This window comes from Lichenostomus cassidix, chromosome 3, assembly GCF_008360975.1.
Source record: "Lichenostomus cassidix isolate B80296 chromosome 3, HeHo_3.0, whole genome shotgun sequence".
Taxonomy (NCBI): domain Eukaryota; kingdom Metazoa; phylum Chordata; class Aves; order Passeriformes; family Meliphagidae; genus Lichenostomus; species Lichenostomus cassidix.
In genome coordinates this window covers 97,767,320-97,780,710 of record NC_139483.1, presented here as the reverse complement: position 1 = coordinate 97,780,710, position 13,391 = coordinate 97,767,320, and the positions used below count along the sequence as shown (strand labels likewise).

Genomic DNA, 13,391 nt, shown 5'->3' with positions numbered 1-13,391 from the left:
CCCCATACAACATTTTCTCCACAGCCCCTGTGCAGGACAGAGCACAGTCTGTGGTGACAGCAAGCTCTGTGCAGAGACACCAGCCCTTGCTCCTCCTGCAGAACACTGGCACACACAGATCCTGAGAAGAACCTGCGTTCTTTGCTGAGAGTTCCCATGTCCCCCCAAGCCAGGCTCTCCCTAGACATGGCACTCTGCAGCCATCAGTACTTCTCCCCAGGATGCTGGTGACTACTGGTACTGCTTGCTGGTACCAGCTGCTAGTACTAGCAAGGGAACAGCCAGTCTCCAAAAACAGATGGAAGCCTTTCCCAATTTTTAAAGAAAACTCAGGCATTAATGGAGCTCTCCAAAGAAAATTCCTTCACTTTGACTCCAGCAACAAACCAGTAAGAAATGCCTTTAGAACTGAGCTGGCTCCACACTGACCTGCTTTCCTTGAACCTAGAAGATGTGCAAGCCTTTTCCAGAAGCCGGAGTGGCTCAAAGAGCTGCAGTTAGCTACTAGCTAGGAAAGCTGCCTGTACTTACACACCTACCAAAGCGCCCACAGTTGTGAGGAAAGATCAAACCAGAGTTCACCAGGAGGCTGCTCTAGTTTGAAATAGGTCACTGGGTGTTGGGATCTGCGGTTTAGCAACACATGCTTTGGGAGCTCAGAGGCAGCAGCTGCTCCCTCTTCAGTGGAAGGCAAGCCCATTGCTAGAGCCTGAGCTCCCTGAGCAGCTGCCCCTTGCCCCCACAGGGACCCTCCGGGAGGCTGCATTCCGTGCCAAGCCCAGCTATGCTCCATCACCCCTCCCCTGCCACTTCATCTGCTCGGGAAGCGCTCAGTGCTTCCTTCTGTCGGTACTTGTCTCTCAGGCAGGCACTTCTGCCAAGAACCCTAAAGCAGTTGCAAAGCTTTCCCAGTTGCACATGCAAACCCTCTTAAGAAATAGCCAGAAGGTTTTGCCTAATGTAAGAGCGTAAACAAACTTGTTACATGCTAATCACCAGGTAGGCCACACACCCTTCCCTTCCCCCAGCCCCTGAATCTGCTAAAAGGACAGGAAATATAATCGTGGTCACATACCTTTGCTTCCTCGTTGATGTCCCAGGTGAATGATATGGCATTGTACGCAATCTCCTCAATGTTACTGATGGTGTTGAAGCTCTCCTTGTAGTCAGCTGTCAGAAAGAAGCATTCATGAGGGAGAGGAGAGATCACCTGAGTCTTTAATCATATGAAGAAGCCAGAAACTGTAACTCTTCAGCAGCCCCTTGGGGGCAAAAATAGCTGAACTGTACTTAGGAACGGATCATTAAAAAGGCTGGAAATGGTTCTCACACACAAAAAAACCCCTCAACAAACAGGAGGAAGGAGGAAAAATGGGACTTGCAAAAACTCTAAACCAGAAACTCCAGTGAGAAAGTCAGACATCCCAAATATCAGGTATTCTGTGCCATAAACTGCTATGTACAGGAAACTCTGCCCTGTATGGCAAGGACATAAGCTCTCAATAAAACTCCTTCAATAACAAACACAGATTTGCATGTGCGCCTGCTTTAAGTGCCAAGTGATTAATCCCTGCTTTGATTCACAGAAGGAAGGGACGAGGAGTACAACCCAACCTTCAGTCAGAGAAGGCTGGAACCCAGCCAGCCCCAGCCTTGTCTGGAGGCAAGTGGAAATTTGCAGTGTTTTCTTTTTTAAATGTACCAAAGACCAGTTGTGAGCGAAGCTGTGGGAAGGAGGATCATTAGTCTTGAGGTATTTCTATGAGGATCTTGTCCTTTGAAGAAACACAACATTTAGGACAGCCATTGAGACTACAAGCACCAGGATACTCAAAAAAAACCTGTTTGGTGGGGGCTGTTGGATCTTCCAATATAAAACCCTAAAGCCCACCAATCAAAATCCAAAAAATCAGTCTCTTTCAGGAGTCCTAACAACTACAGCATTAGCTCCAAGCAATCACAAACTGTCTGTGGGCTTTCAGTAAAGCTATGGTTAGCAGAGAGAGTGATCCTGAAGTTCCTTAAAATAACAAAGCTTTAGCAGAAAACCAAACCTTGCCAAGGAATTAGGTCTGAAGTTTGACATCAGCAATGAGAGTGTTCCTTACCTATGTCAATACATCTTTGTTTGGCTGTGTGCTGTCTTGAGTGCCAGTATTTCCAGTGTCTGAGCTGATCTTCCCTTGTTTTGTCTTCAGCAAACACAACCATAATGACACTCTGAAAGGAGAGAGGAAAAGATTTTAAAAAAACAAAAAAAACAAAAAAAACCACCCCAAACCAAAAAACAAAACGCATGAAAGAGAAAAGGCCAGAGAGTACATTTGTTTTGGAGCTTTATGCTTTTTCACTTGAGGCACTATGGTATACCTGACACACCGCTGCCAAACAGGAAGGCAGACAACAGCACTTTCTGGGTCATAGAGATGAGCAGAACTGCTCTCCTAACTAGAATTCAAGGATCTCATTCCAGGTGTTGCATCACCTTTACACAAGTGCTGACACCACTTCTTAACAGTCTGAGCCAGGATGGGTTGGTCTGGAAGTAGGTGGACAGCAAAGGAACGAACACTGACGTAAGAGCGCGGGTAAGGTGGCCTTTGTGCTGATGCTCTGGTCTAGATTACTGCGCTTTGGGAGAGTTTAAGGTTACCACTGGACACACCCTCCTTCCCAAGAAACCACAAAAGCTGCCACTCACTCGGACTTTACTGATGGGGTGATGGATTCCTTCACTGCTGCTGACTTCTTTCAGTGTGATTGGGTAAAATTGACCTTTATTCAGGTAAGTCATTGTGCTGTCCCCAGGCTTCTGTCGAAGGGACTTGGAGGCTTCCAGAGTGTATTCAAAGTTATTCCTACAGAGCAAAGAGGGTAGTGATTGCTAAGGCATTTTCCTGGAAAGCTGATTAAACGTTCCACATTTAATTTGGAGAAATTCCAAAGTCTTTAGTTGACTCATGGAGCCATCAACAGGCAAGGAAGTCAGAAAACAGGATGAGTCCCTTTTTCAACCATTTCCTTCATGAATGAACATCTAAGAGAAGCTCTTGGCAAGCTAAATCCCAGGATACATCAGCAGGCAAGACTGGAAGGTCCCTAGTCAGGCTGAGAGCAGCAAGCTACTCTCACAGAACAGAAAAGTATCCATTAGCAATTTAATTAAATTCACAAGCTAATAAGCTACTCAGTGGCCATGGCTCTCTTGGTCAACTTCAACTATCAAACACTAATTTGCTCTGCTCCTCTGGGGTTCAGATGAGTTTTATTACTATTTCTGCTGTAGATTTCCAGCAGACTGAGAGCAAGACAAGCAGACCAGGGAGCAAGGCACAGCAGGAAGCGAACTCCCAGACCACTCACAGACAGCACTGCACCTTTCCATGGGACAGGGAATTGGTGCAAGGACAATAACTGAAGCTGGGTAGTATTGGCAGCCATGCAGGTGTTTTTCCTTAAAGAATTTGTTTTCTTTAAAGATACAAGTTTCAACTGTGAAAATCAAATGAGCAGAAATAATTGCAGTTTTGAGAGCCACAGGCCACCCTTCTCCCACCCCCCCAATCCAACTGTGACTAGGTACAAAATGACATGAATTGTACTGCTCGCTCATGGACAACCCTAAGAAAATAGCACGATATGGGCAAATGGGGGCCTTAAAGCATTACCCAGAAATGCTGTCAAAAACGTAATCTTCTGAATTCATGTTGGCCATTCGGAGATTCAGTTCAGTAGGAAAGAAAACCTGAGGTAGACAAAACAACAATTAACACTACAGCAACAAGAAAAGTCAAGATTAAACAGATACTCCTTACCACAGAACTTCTGTCAGGCAAATTGTTCACCAGATAACAACTGATTTTTGGTTCAAACAAACAGGACACTTGAACAGTGTTCTAATCCAAAACTTTTGGGTGTCAACTAAGCACATCTCGTAAACCTTCACAGTCAGCTTAAGGCAAAATTTTAATACTTTCCCAAATCTCAAAGGGCATAGCTACACAGCTCCTTGAGGTTTGGTGTAAAAATCAAAGCATGGTAACGCTGCTCTTTTCAGTTGGTATCATAAAACAAAGCCCACAGATTTTCTCACTCAAAGGCCCTACATAATCCAACTGTTTTCCACTGACACACACCACACCTAGAAACTGGCAGTAAGGAAGCTTACAGACAGTCACTTCAGTTTGGTACCTGCAAAGGCACCATGGAGTGCTGAACTCTTGCAAAACCTGGCTCTGTGGATTGAGATAACTATTTCCACACTCTGCAAGCCAAAGCCTCTGTCACTAGTAAGATTAGTCATTTGCTTTTGATAAAGATTTCATGTTGGGAAGGTTTTATTTACTATGTTTTAATTATGCACCTTTCTGAGAAAGTCTTCTATTTCTAAGCCACTGGACAGATCTCTGGCTCATGTAACAAGAACAGTTAAAGATGGAATTGGATGTCTCAATCCAGATCAAGACACACACACACACAGAGCAACTGCCTCTCTTGGTACCTCTTGCACACCCTCCTTGAAAGTCTCCGAGAAGGTGGAGTCTGGCGTTCTTCTCTGGGAGTTTTGAGGCTGGGTGTTGGAACTGAACTGGTCGGGATTGAGGTTCCTGTCGAAGACCACCACCCGCTCGGGGGGCTCGGGGTGGTACACGCTTGGCGGGATGCCCACGGCAAAGCCATGGGGCTGCGTCTCCGTTTTGATGGAATGGGTTGGCATTGTGGCAATTGAAACAGTGACTGTCGTGTCAGGGGTTGTGAGGTGGCCTCGCTTGTCCATGCCCATCTGGGGAGTGTGTGGAAGGACAATATTGAAAGGCACATTTTTCAGGACCTGGACTCTGTTTTCTCCAGCAGAAATGAGCGATTGATCTGTCACATTTGGGATGCTGTTCCTTAAAAGGGCAAAAAGAAATCACGCATAAATTATACAGCTTATTTTCTTATTAAACAAGAGTTAGAAAAACTTTTCAGCCTTTTGGACAAGGACAGCTGACACCAACTCTTCTGCTTGTGCAGAATAGCTAGATCCTAACCTCAGAAGCTGAGAAACTCATTAAAAGAAACCCCAAAACTCCTCACCCACTGCTAACCATCCCACCTCAAGACGAATTACCCTGGAGCAAAGGGTGAGGGTTTGCAACCCAGATCCTCACTACTTGGAAAACAGCAGTCCAAAACTAAGCACTTCCCACCACACATTGGCACACACAGGCTCCATGAAGCTGCTCTTTGGCAGAGGGAAAAGGACTGGCAGCAAGGCTGCTGCTCCTCTGCCCCAGGACTGCTCACCACCCAGACAACACTCATAGAGAAATTACACCCCTCTGTCATGCACAATCCCCCAAGAAAATCCACACCAAGGCTCCTGGGAGTGGTTTGCATAACTTGCTGCTCTCCACCCCACCACACTCATTTCTGTCAGGACAACACTGAGATCTGTGGCTGAGCTGACCTCATAACTAGTAGCCACTAAGTCCGCCTGCCCTCCCTTTCTCCCTCCCCACAAAGTGGTCCTGCCCTCTCCTTTGCACCAATTCTGACATTCCCCTGCCTCCTTGGTGAGCCAGTTCAGCTTGCTTGGCTGGCAGAAAACTAGCCACCTTTTCTTTCTCTGTTTGGTGATGGGTCAGTGTGAGACCCAGTCTGGTTCAAGAGGAGCAGTGGGAACACATGGCTGGGAACAAGCCTGCTCTTCTCAAAAACAAGTCATTCCATCAGCTCAGCCAGACCACAAAACCTCACCTCAGGTCCTTAAAGCATTCTAGTTTGGCCAAAGGAAGAGGATGGTAGGAGTGGAAGCCTGGCTTGAGTGAACCTCACATATGTAATATTCACTTAATCAGTATCATCTGCTTGGGAGGCATAAGAGAGGGAAGGCAGGAAGGGGAAACAAAGATACAAGTTTCAGAGGATACAAAGGAAGTACCCAAACAATACAAAACCAAATCACAAACACTTTGAAGTCCTTCCCAACTGGCCCATGCATGAAACAGCAATGCTGCTGGTACCTGAGGAAAACAATCAGCAGAGATCAACTGAAGGAACCTCATGAAAAATAAAAAAGGTTACCAGTGACCTCCACAGCGTGGGGAAGGGGTGCCTCTGCTACCAGGCTGTGCCTCATGTCAGAGAACAGCTTTTGCTAGGCTGACTGTATGATATTAATACACTAAAAGCAGATGGATAGTGATGAGCAGCTTGAGCCTCAACTCTCCACAGTCCAATCCTCATCCTGTTCCTGGGGCAACACAGGAATCTGAGGCACAGAGTAAAAGCTAACAATTTCTCTCTTCCAGCACATCACCACAATGCAGCAAGTTACTTTCTTTCAGCAGCTTTGGAGGTCAAAGAAGGAAGGGAGGAAATAGAAAAGCAATAATAAAAACTAATACCTTTTGCTATGGTCTTGTTCAGGATGTTCTACCTCTGGTTTAGCTGTCGAAGATCTCCTCTCCCTTGGAACCTGGGAAATTTAAGACATACTGTAATTCAGTTCTTCCTCCCATACAAAAAGAATTAGGTCCTTAAAATTTGGGCAAATTAAGGAAGCACTGCTTTCTGATTTCAGTTTGCATTACAGCTTAAGCCATGTTCACATGGCTTTGGGATTGCCAGGCCCACCCAAGGAGATGCTGGACAGATCCCCATGGAGCCAACTCAGTCACCTATGTCAGCCCCGGGCTCTGGCCAGCACCAGCTGGTGAGAGAACCAGTGCAGAAAACCATCCATCCATGGTAGGAGCACCAGTACTGGTGTGGGCAGGACCACCAGGAGATTTCCCAAGGTTTGCTGGCAGTACAGGTTCTCTCATTTGCAGGCTGGCAGAGTTCAGCTTGCTGGATGAGCTCAAAGCTTGTGAAAGGATGCTGCTCCACAGCATTTCCCTGTGCTCTCTAGACCATTCCCTCTAAGACCACTTGATGCTCTCCTTTCTCCCCAGTGACCAGGGAATTTGGGGAGCACCAGGTCCAACAAGCATGTTGAGATACTGCAGCTCATTTGTGCATGGCCACACAAAACACTCCGGTGCAAATTGTATTAAATCTTTTATAAACAAAACGTAACCAGCACTCTACATTTAAGACAGCTCAGTGTTGCTCCTTGTATTTTATGTCACAGACAAGATTCGCTCTGAAAACACATCAATCCAACAAGTCACCTTGTCCACACACATGCCATTTTCCTGGCTCCACTGCAAGGCCAAGGCACACAGAAGGTGAACTCTGGGAGCTGTGGTAGCTCAGTTCCTTGGATGGAGTGCAGAGTCAGCACCCTCACAACCCAAACAGCTCTCACAGCTGCTGGCACAAGCCCGTGGTGCTCAGGTCCCCTCAGCCATGCAGCAAGTCCACACAAGCTCCCCTCCCAACCCACACGTAGGGCCCAGGACTTGTGTCACCCTCATCACACCTCCTGCACGTACAAAGCAAATACCTTCTGGTGTATGTATGGAGGAGTGAACTCCCACCACTTTCCTCCACTGAAGCCTGTTCACATCCTGCCTCCATTTGCCAGCCTGGCTCCAAGGTGGGGAACTGCCACTTCAGTGCAAATGCAAAGGCTGAGGGCACGTCTGCACAGTGCTCTTCCCTACACAGCCCCAGCTGAAAACTATGTCTCCTCATTCTTACACATAACCTGGAATCCCTAAATACCAGAACTGTTGGATTTCCCACGGCAACCAGCAAAATTTGAGAACCTCTAGCTGGAGACTGCTGGGAGACCAACACTAACCTGTCACTGAAAAGCAAGGGTCTTCCAAGCTGCATTTGGCCAACACTCCCGAACGAACTTTTATTAAAAATTTTGTTTCCTACAAGGCCTTATTAACCACAGATAAACAAGCCCAGTAGTCAAATGGAAGGATACAGAAGTTGTTTGGTTGTACTGTTTGGTTTTTTCTTAATAGGTAGGTGATCTCATCGGCTGCCTTTAATATGCAGAGGGGGTGTATTAGAAATGCCTCAACATCATCCCTCTATAACATTACTCCATAACAGCCCTCAATAAATCTTTCAACCTCTAGCCATTTTGCTTTACCCAAGTGTGCAGCACACCTGTTCTCCCACCAATTTTTCTGTACACCCACTGTTACCCAAACATAAGAGGAAACCCTGAATTAGGCATTAATGTACAGCAAATCCCTTCTGCTTTGCCAAGCATGAAGGATCAACATCAATGTTCTTTTTGTAATCTACAGGTTTAGAAATAAAAATTGATTTTGTGGATTAAAATTGTTCTGGTGAAAGCATGTTGTTGTTTCCTTTTTTTCCCCCAAAAGCACAGCAAGCACAAGCACAAAGCAGAAAGTCAGTTTTCTCACAAAACTAGCTGAATAACATCCACATCAGTGAATCTGTGGCATTTTGTCGTGTGTGTGTGCGGAGTGTTAATCTCCATATTAAGCATTACAAGAATATTTTGATATGTAAGACATGCTCAACTCTTAAAAGGGCAGACAAGGATTTTGCCTGTACCAGGCAATCTCTCCTCCCTCACCCTTGAAGAATATAACTGAGGCTGGAAACTGCACTCACTACTGTTAAAAGACACAAGCCAAAGTGCCAGGCAGGAGAGCCAAGTCAGCCTCCTGGCCTTCCTGCATGCTCAGCAAAGAAAAAACAGGCATCTCCACCTGGTGAGCCAGGCCACCATAACAGAGGTTCTTAACACAAGCAGGACCCCTCCCTGCCTGAAAATGCCTGTTCGTCTCCACTGACCTGGCTGGAGATAACTACCCTGGCTTATACTTTTGGTATTTGGGAAACAAAGCTCAGCAAAATGCACACCATGCTCTGTTTGACTGCTCAGTTTAGCTGTGAGCATCCAGGAAGGCACATGTCTCCCAGATCATGAACACTGGAGAAGACAATCACAGCTCTCAAAGGATGAACAGATTACAGCATCTGAAGCTCACTGACGGTTAGAGGGATGCAGACAGCAACTCCTTCAGGTGGACACTTCTGCCCCACATGCTGCCAAAAACCTGCAATTGTATCTTAGTATCAGCTGAGACTAAGGTAACACAACAAAGCCCCAGCAAAAGCCAACAATCCACCAGAGTAGGGATCACGTGTGCAAAAGAAGTTTTTCTCCACATCTATATGTATTTAGATAGAAATATAGTCCTAAAGTGTCATTCTTTATGACTGTGTCTGTAACACACCGCCTCTTGCAAAACCTGGGGTCAACAGGAAAAGGGCTACTCAAGTTGAAAAGTAGCAAAGTGCTACTTAACTTTTACATCAAGATCCAGGGGATCTTATTCTACTGAGCTAAAAATAAATTTTCAGAAAGAGATGTAGGATATTTTTCCATTTAAAACCCACATCATTTAAAGTCCTTGTGATCTGTTCACAGCTTCTGTAAAATCCTCTAGCAAATGACACCTTTTCCCCAGGTGGAACACGAGCCCTGCTGGCTGCCAGAGCAAACCCACACCAATCTACCTTGTAGTAATCATAGAGCAGTCCGAGGGCAGCTGCACTGTCTTCATCCCCATTGATGCTCATCATAGCTTTGGTAGCTGCTGTGAGGGGATTTTCAAGAAAAGTTTTCCAGGCCTCATCTTCATTGGTGTAAGGACGTCTCTGAGAGTAGAGAGAGTCATTCTGAAGAACCAACACGGGCCTTTTACTTGAATCATAAAAAAAGAAGAAATAAAAAAAAAGCCACTGTTAAAACACATGAGAAACATTCCTAAAGTTCTTCAAAATTAGCTGGTCCAGTTTCATGGGGTTCATATTCTGATTCAGTGTACTGCAAGGATTAGTCAACACAAAAAGCCCAGAAACTTAATTCTGATCTCACTCATGCTCAGGGTAAATCGGGATTAATTTGACCAAACTCAGGTGGATTACACCAGCCTACATAAAAATGCAAAGCCTGGTAAGAGCACAACTGACCTGCTCATGCTCTGAATCCAACCCTGAAAGAGTTACACACTTAACTAGCCAACCACCTACAAAGCCTTCAGCACAGCCTATGTAATACTCCCAAGCTAAAACCTGATCCAGTTCCCATGTGCAACTAGAAAACGTGAATTAACAAAACAACTCTTTTCTCCAGTGCTTTCAGGTGTCTTCACTCTCAAAATTATCTAGAAACACCACCTAGAAGCTACTGATTAGTTACAGATGACATAGGGAAATTTGTAAAAGGGAGTTCAAATCAATTCAGCAGTGTTTTTTTCTGACAAGGGAAACAAAAAAAACTTACTGCCTATGTACTGTTGAAATAATCAACCATATCAGTTTGAAACACACTCAAATGAGTGAAGAAAAAGGAAAAATCTGAGTTGTTCCCTTTGTGTTGTAGTACATATATTAAAAAATTATATTTACTCTGAACATTTTGAGATTGCTGGGAACAAACTCCAAAATGACCTGGACCTCCTGTCCACTGGTAAAAGCAAGACATGTAGAAAATGTCCTGCTAGCCTAGACCAATTAATATTTTTTTGGTTCTATTGGTAAAATATATGCTTCATCTTTTAAGTCAGCTCAAGATAATGTTGTTTAAATCTGACTTTTAAACCAGTTCAGTTTCCTTTGCAGTGCAAGTGTAACATTAGTTTACTGCAGATTGGCTGGGGGAGAAGAGGAGGCTTTTTTATTTTCTTAACTAATCCCAAACTTGACATTTTTAGTGAATTGGCAATAGTTTTAAATAAAAAAGTAATTATTTAAAAACAACTAACCCCACAAAAAGCAGTTCCCCACCATCTACACACCCTTTTCCTAGTAGAGAATAATTCTTTTCATCTATTTACCCAGATACATTCAGAGACTGAAGTATACTACAAATACAAAAAGTTGTGAAATAGAAAGTTGTGAAATACTCTAATCACTATAATCAGCTTAGCAGTATCCTACATTTATCACCACCTTCTACCAAAAAGATTGCAGAGCAAATTACGCGTTCGATGCTTTATCAGTTACACAAGGCACCCTGCTGAGCTGCCATCGGACAGCCCGGCTCAGCTGAAGGCACCGAAAGCAAGTAGGAGTTTCCAGGACGTGTAAGAGCACTCCGTGGCTCTAAATCAGTATTATGTAGTTGGAAGAAAAGCAAACAACTATGACAAAAGAGACAAGTTCTTGCGCCAAGCCCTTCCTTTAGGTCTTCATATGTATTTGCACACACTGACACAGACACCTCTGTCACGCAGACACCTCTGGGACTGAGGACAGCTACTTTCTATCAAAGAGAGGCGAAGAAGACAAAGCAGAATTTTCTTTAGGGACACAGTACAAGCTCCTGTTCTTACACAATGTGATAAAAGAAACCTCAAATATCCATAGAGAACGGGAAAATCCTCCAGTTAAACTCACTCATGGAGAAAAGGCAACTGAAGTAACCTGGGTGCAGTTCACTTGATCCATCCCTGCCAAGCTGAAAGGCTAAGTCAGCCTCGCTGGAACTCACAAGACCACTAAGCTGATTCCCTCCAGCAACACAATACTCACATGGGAAGAGAAAATCAACAGAGAACCAAAAACACTGAGAACAAAAGCAGCAACTATCCAGAAGCCTAGCAAATGCAAAACCTACATATTTTTGTGTGATTTGTCATGGAAACACCCAAATACAATGCACATTGCTCTACAGGTAACCCATCCACCTAAAACAGCACAGAAAATGTTACCTGCAGAATTATCAAGGAAAGTATAGAGTTTGGCAAGAACTCAATCCTTTAGAAGAACTATAGCTTTTTTCAGGAAAATGAGAAAATATTAATAAGAGAAGACAAACATATGTTTTTTCCGAAGTTTTAGACGATAACTGGCACGCTGATGTGCTCACAGGGTAGTAGACATCCAGCAGAGGCTGAAAATAAGTTTCATACAGCAGTTCTAATTATTTCCCAATTTTACTTTCTACCTGACTACAGTGGAAGCAGAAGAATACTACAAAAAGCAGAAACTCTCTCTTTGCCTGAGAGGATTCCCCAGACTTCGATGCTCTGTGCTCAGACCACAAAAACTGTTCCTACTTACTTCACTGATTCAGGACCAGCCGTCCTGTCCCTCACCCTGCAATTCACCTGGTGACGTTCAGAGCTGCCCAGTCGTGCCGTGCCTGCTCCTGCACAGAGCACACCTCTAGTGCTGAGGCAGCACAGAGGATTTCTGTCACCAGCTTGTGTGTGCCAGAAAAACAAAGTGCATGCACCCAAATTGCTATGGCCTCATCCACCAAGTGTCACTGGAAAGAAACACACCTATGAAAAATCCTAATCACAGGCATGAGTTAGTGAGCTGATGCATTAGAGTCCTCTTCCTAGAAAGTAGCATATTGAAACAAAAAGCCGGGTTCAATATCCTACGCATTCCCTAGGAAATGAGTGCATTCCAGTCACCGATCATTCAAAGTATAGAGATTTTATAACCGGTTCTTGAAATCAAATCACTTCAGTTACCCCATTTTCTGGCTCTTAAGAGTCCATGGCCACTGTCAGCAGACAGACACGGTGACAAGTGCAGAACAGACCCGTGTCCTTAAACACAGCTTGGTATCCGCTTGAAGGCGACGTCTCACATTCGACACCACAAAGTTACAGACAACACACACCTGGAGCTCTGTTTAACTCTCTCAGCACCCAGTTTCGGCTACTCCGGGGCGGTCGCAGCCGAGCTCGCCGGAAGCCGCGCTTACCTGCCGAAGTCCACCTTGCCGGAGGGATGCGCCTCGTAGAAGTCCATGGGGGCCGTGCGGCCGCCGGGCAGCGGCAGGGGGGCTCAGCCCGGCTCCCTCGGCCCGGCAGCTCCTCCCGACGGCGCGGCCGCCGCCACCGCCGCCCGCATTTAAGGCGCGGCCCGGCGGGGCGGGGGGCGGCCCCACGCCTCGCTGCGGGGATCGGGTTTCAAAGCCGGCCCAGCCCCGCCGCTCGCCCCGCGGGGCGGGGTGGCCGCCGGGGTCGCCCCGCTGCGCCGCCGGGTCCCCCCCGGGGCTCAGCCCCCTGTCCCCCCCGCCGTTCCGCACCGCCCCACCGCAGCCTCCGGGTACTCCTCCGAGAGAGAGGAGCGAGAGAGGAGCGGCTTCCCCGGCCCGGCCCCCGGGCGGCGAGCCCCTCTCGCCGCAGCCCCCCGGCGGGGCGGCGGCACCGGTCGGACCGGACGCGGTACTTCTTCCCCCGCCCGGCTCACTCACTTGTCGTAGTCCTGTGTCATGTCTGGCGGAGGCAGCGGGCGGCAGGACTGGCCGGGCGGGTCGGGAGGAGCAGCGCCGCGCACCCGCCGCTCCGACGAGTTTTGTCAGCTCCTGTCGCCCGCTCAGGTGCTCCCGCAGCCGCAGGTGGACGCGCGCCGCGCCGCGCCTCCCATTGGCTGCCGCGGGCCGAGGGGCGGGGACGCCGCGTCCCCATTGGCCGGGCGGGCGCGGGGGCGGG

At 46.7% G+C, this 13,391-nt stretch overlaps 1 protein-coding gene across 4 annotated transcripts in view; it reads right to left on the bottom strand.

The window, feature by feature from the left end:
• Nucleotides 1–13,295, bottom strand: part of GRHL1 (grainyhead like transcription factor 1) — a 41,487-nt gene extending 28,192 nt beyond the window's left edge. For 2 of the 4 annotated variants that reach the window (XM_085056840.1, XM_085056842.1), the window contains exons 1-8: nt 13,154–13,295; nt 9,451–9,637; nt 6,393–6,463; nt 4,502–4,892; nt 3,669–3,745; nt 2,702–2,858; nt 2,109–2,220; nt 1,076–1,170 (exon numbers count right to left, since the gene is read on the bottom strand). In XM_085056840.1, the coding sequence (XP_084912966.1) occupies nt 1,076–1,170; nt 2,109–2,220; nt 2,702–2,858; nt 3,669–3,745; nt 4,502–4,892; nt 6,393–6,463; nt 9,451–9,637; nt 13,154–13,173 (1,110 nt within the window). In that variant the 5' untranslated portion in view covers nt 13,174–13,295. Of the gene's footprint in view, nt 1–1,075; nt 1,171–2,108; nt 2,221–2,701; nt 2,859–3,668; nt 3,746–4,501; nt 4,893–6,392; nt 6,464–9,450; nt 9,638–12,658; nt 12,796–13,153 lie in introns of those variants that run through there. The other 2 variants (XM_085056839.1, XM_085056841.1) reach the window with 1 other exon arrangement.
• Between the last annotated feature and the right edge of the window lie 96 nt (nt 13,296–13,391).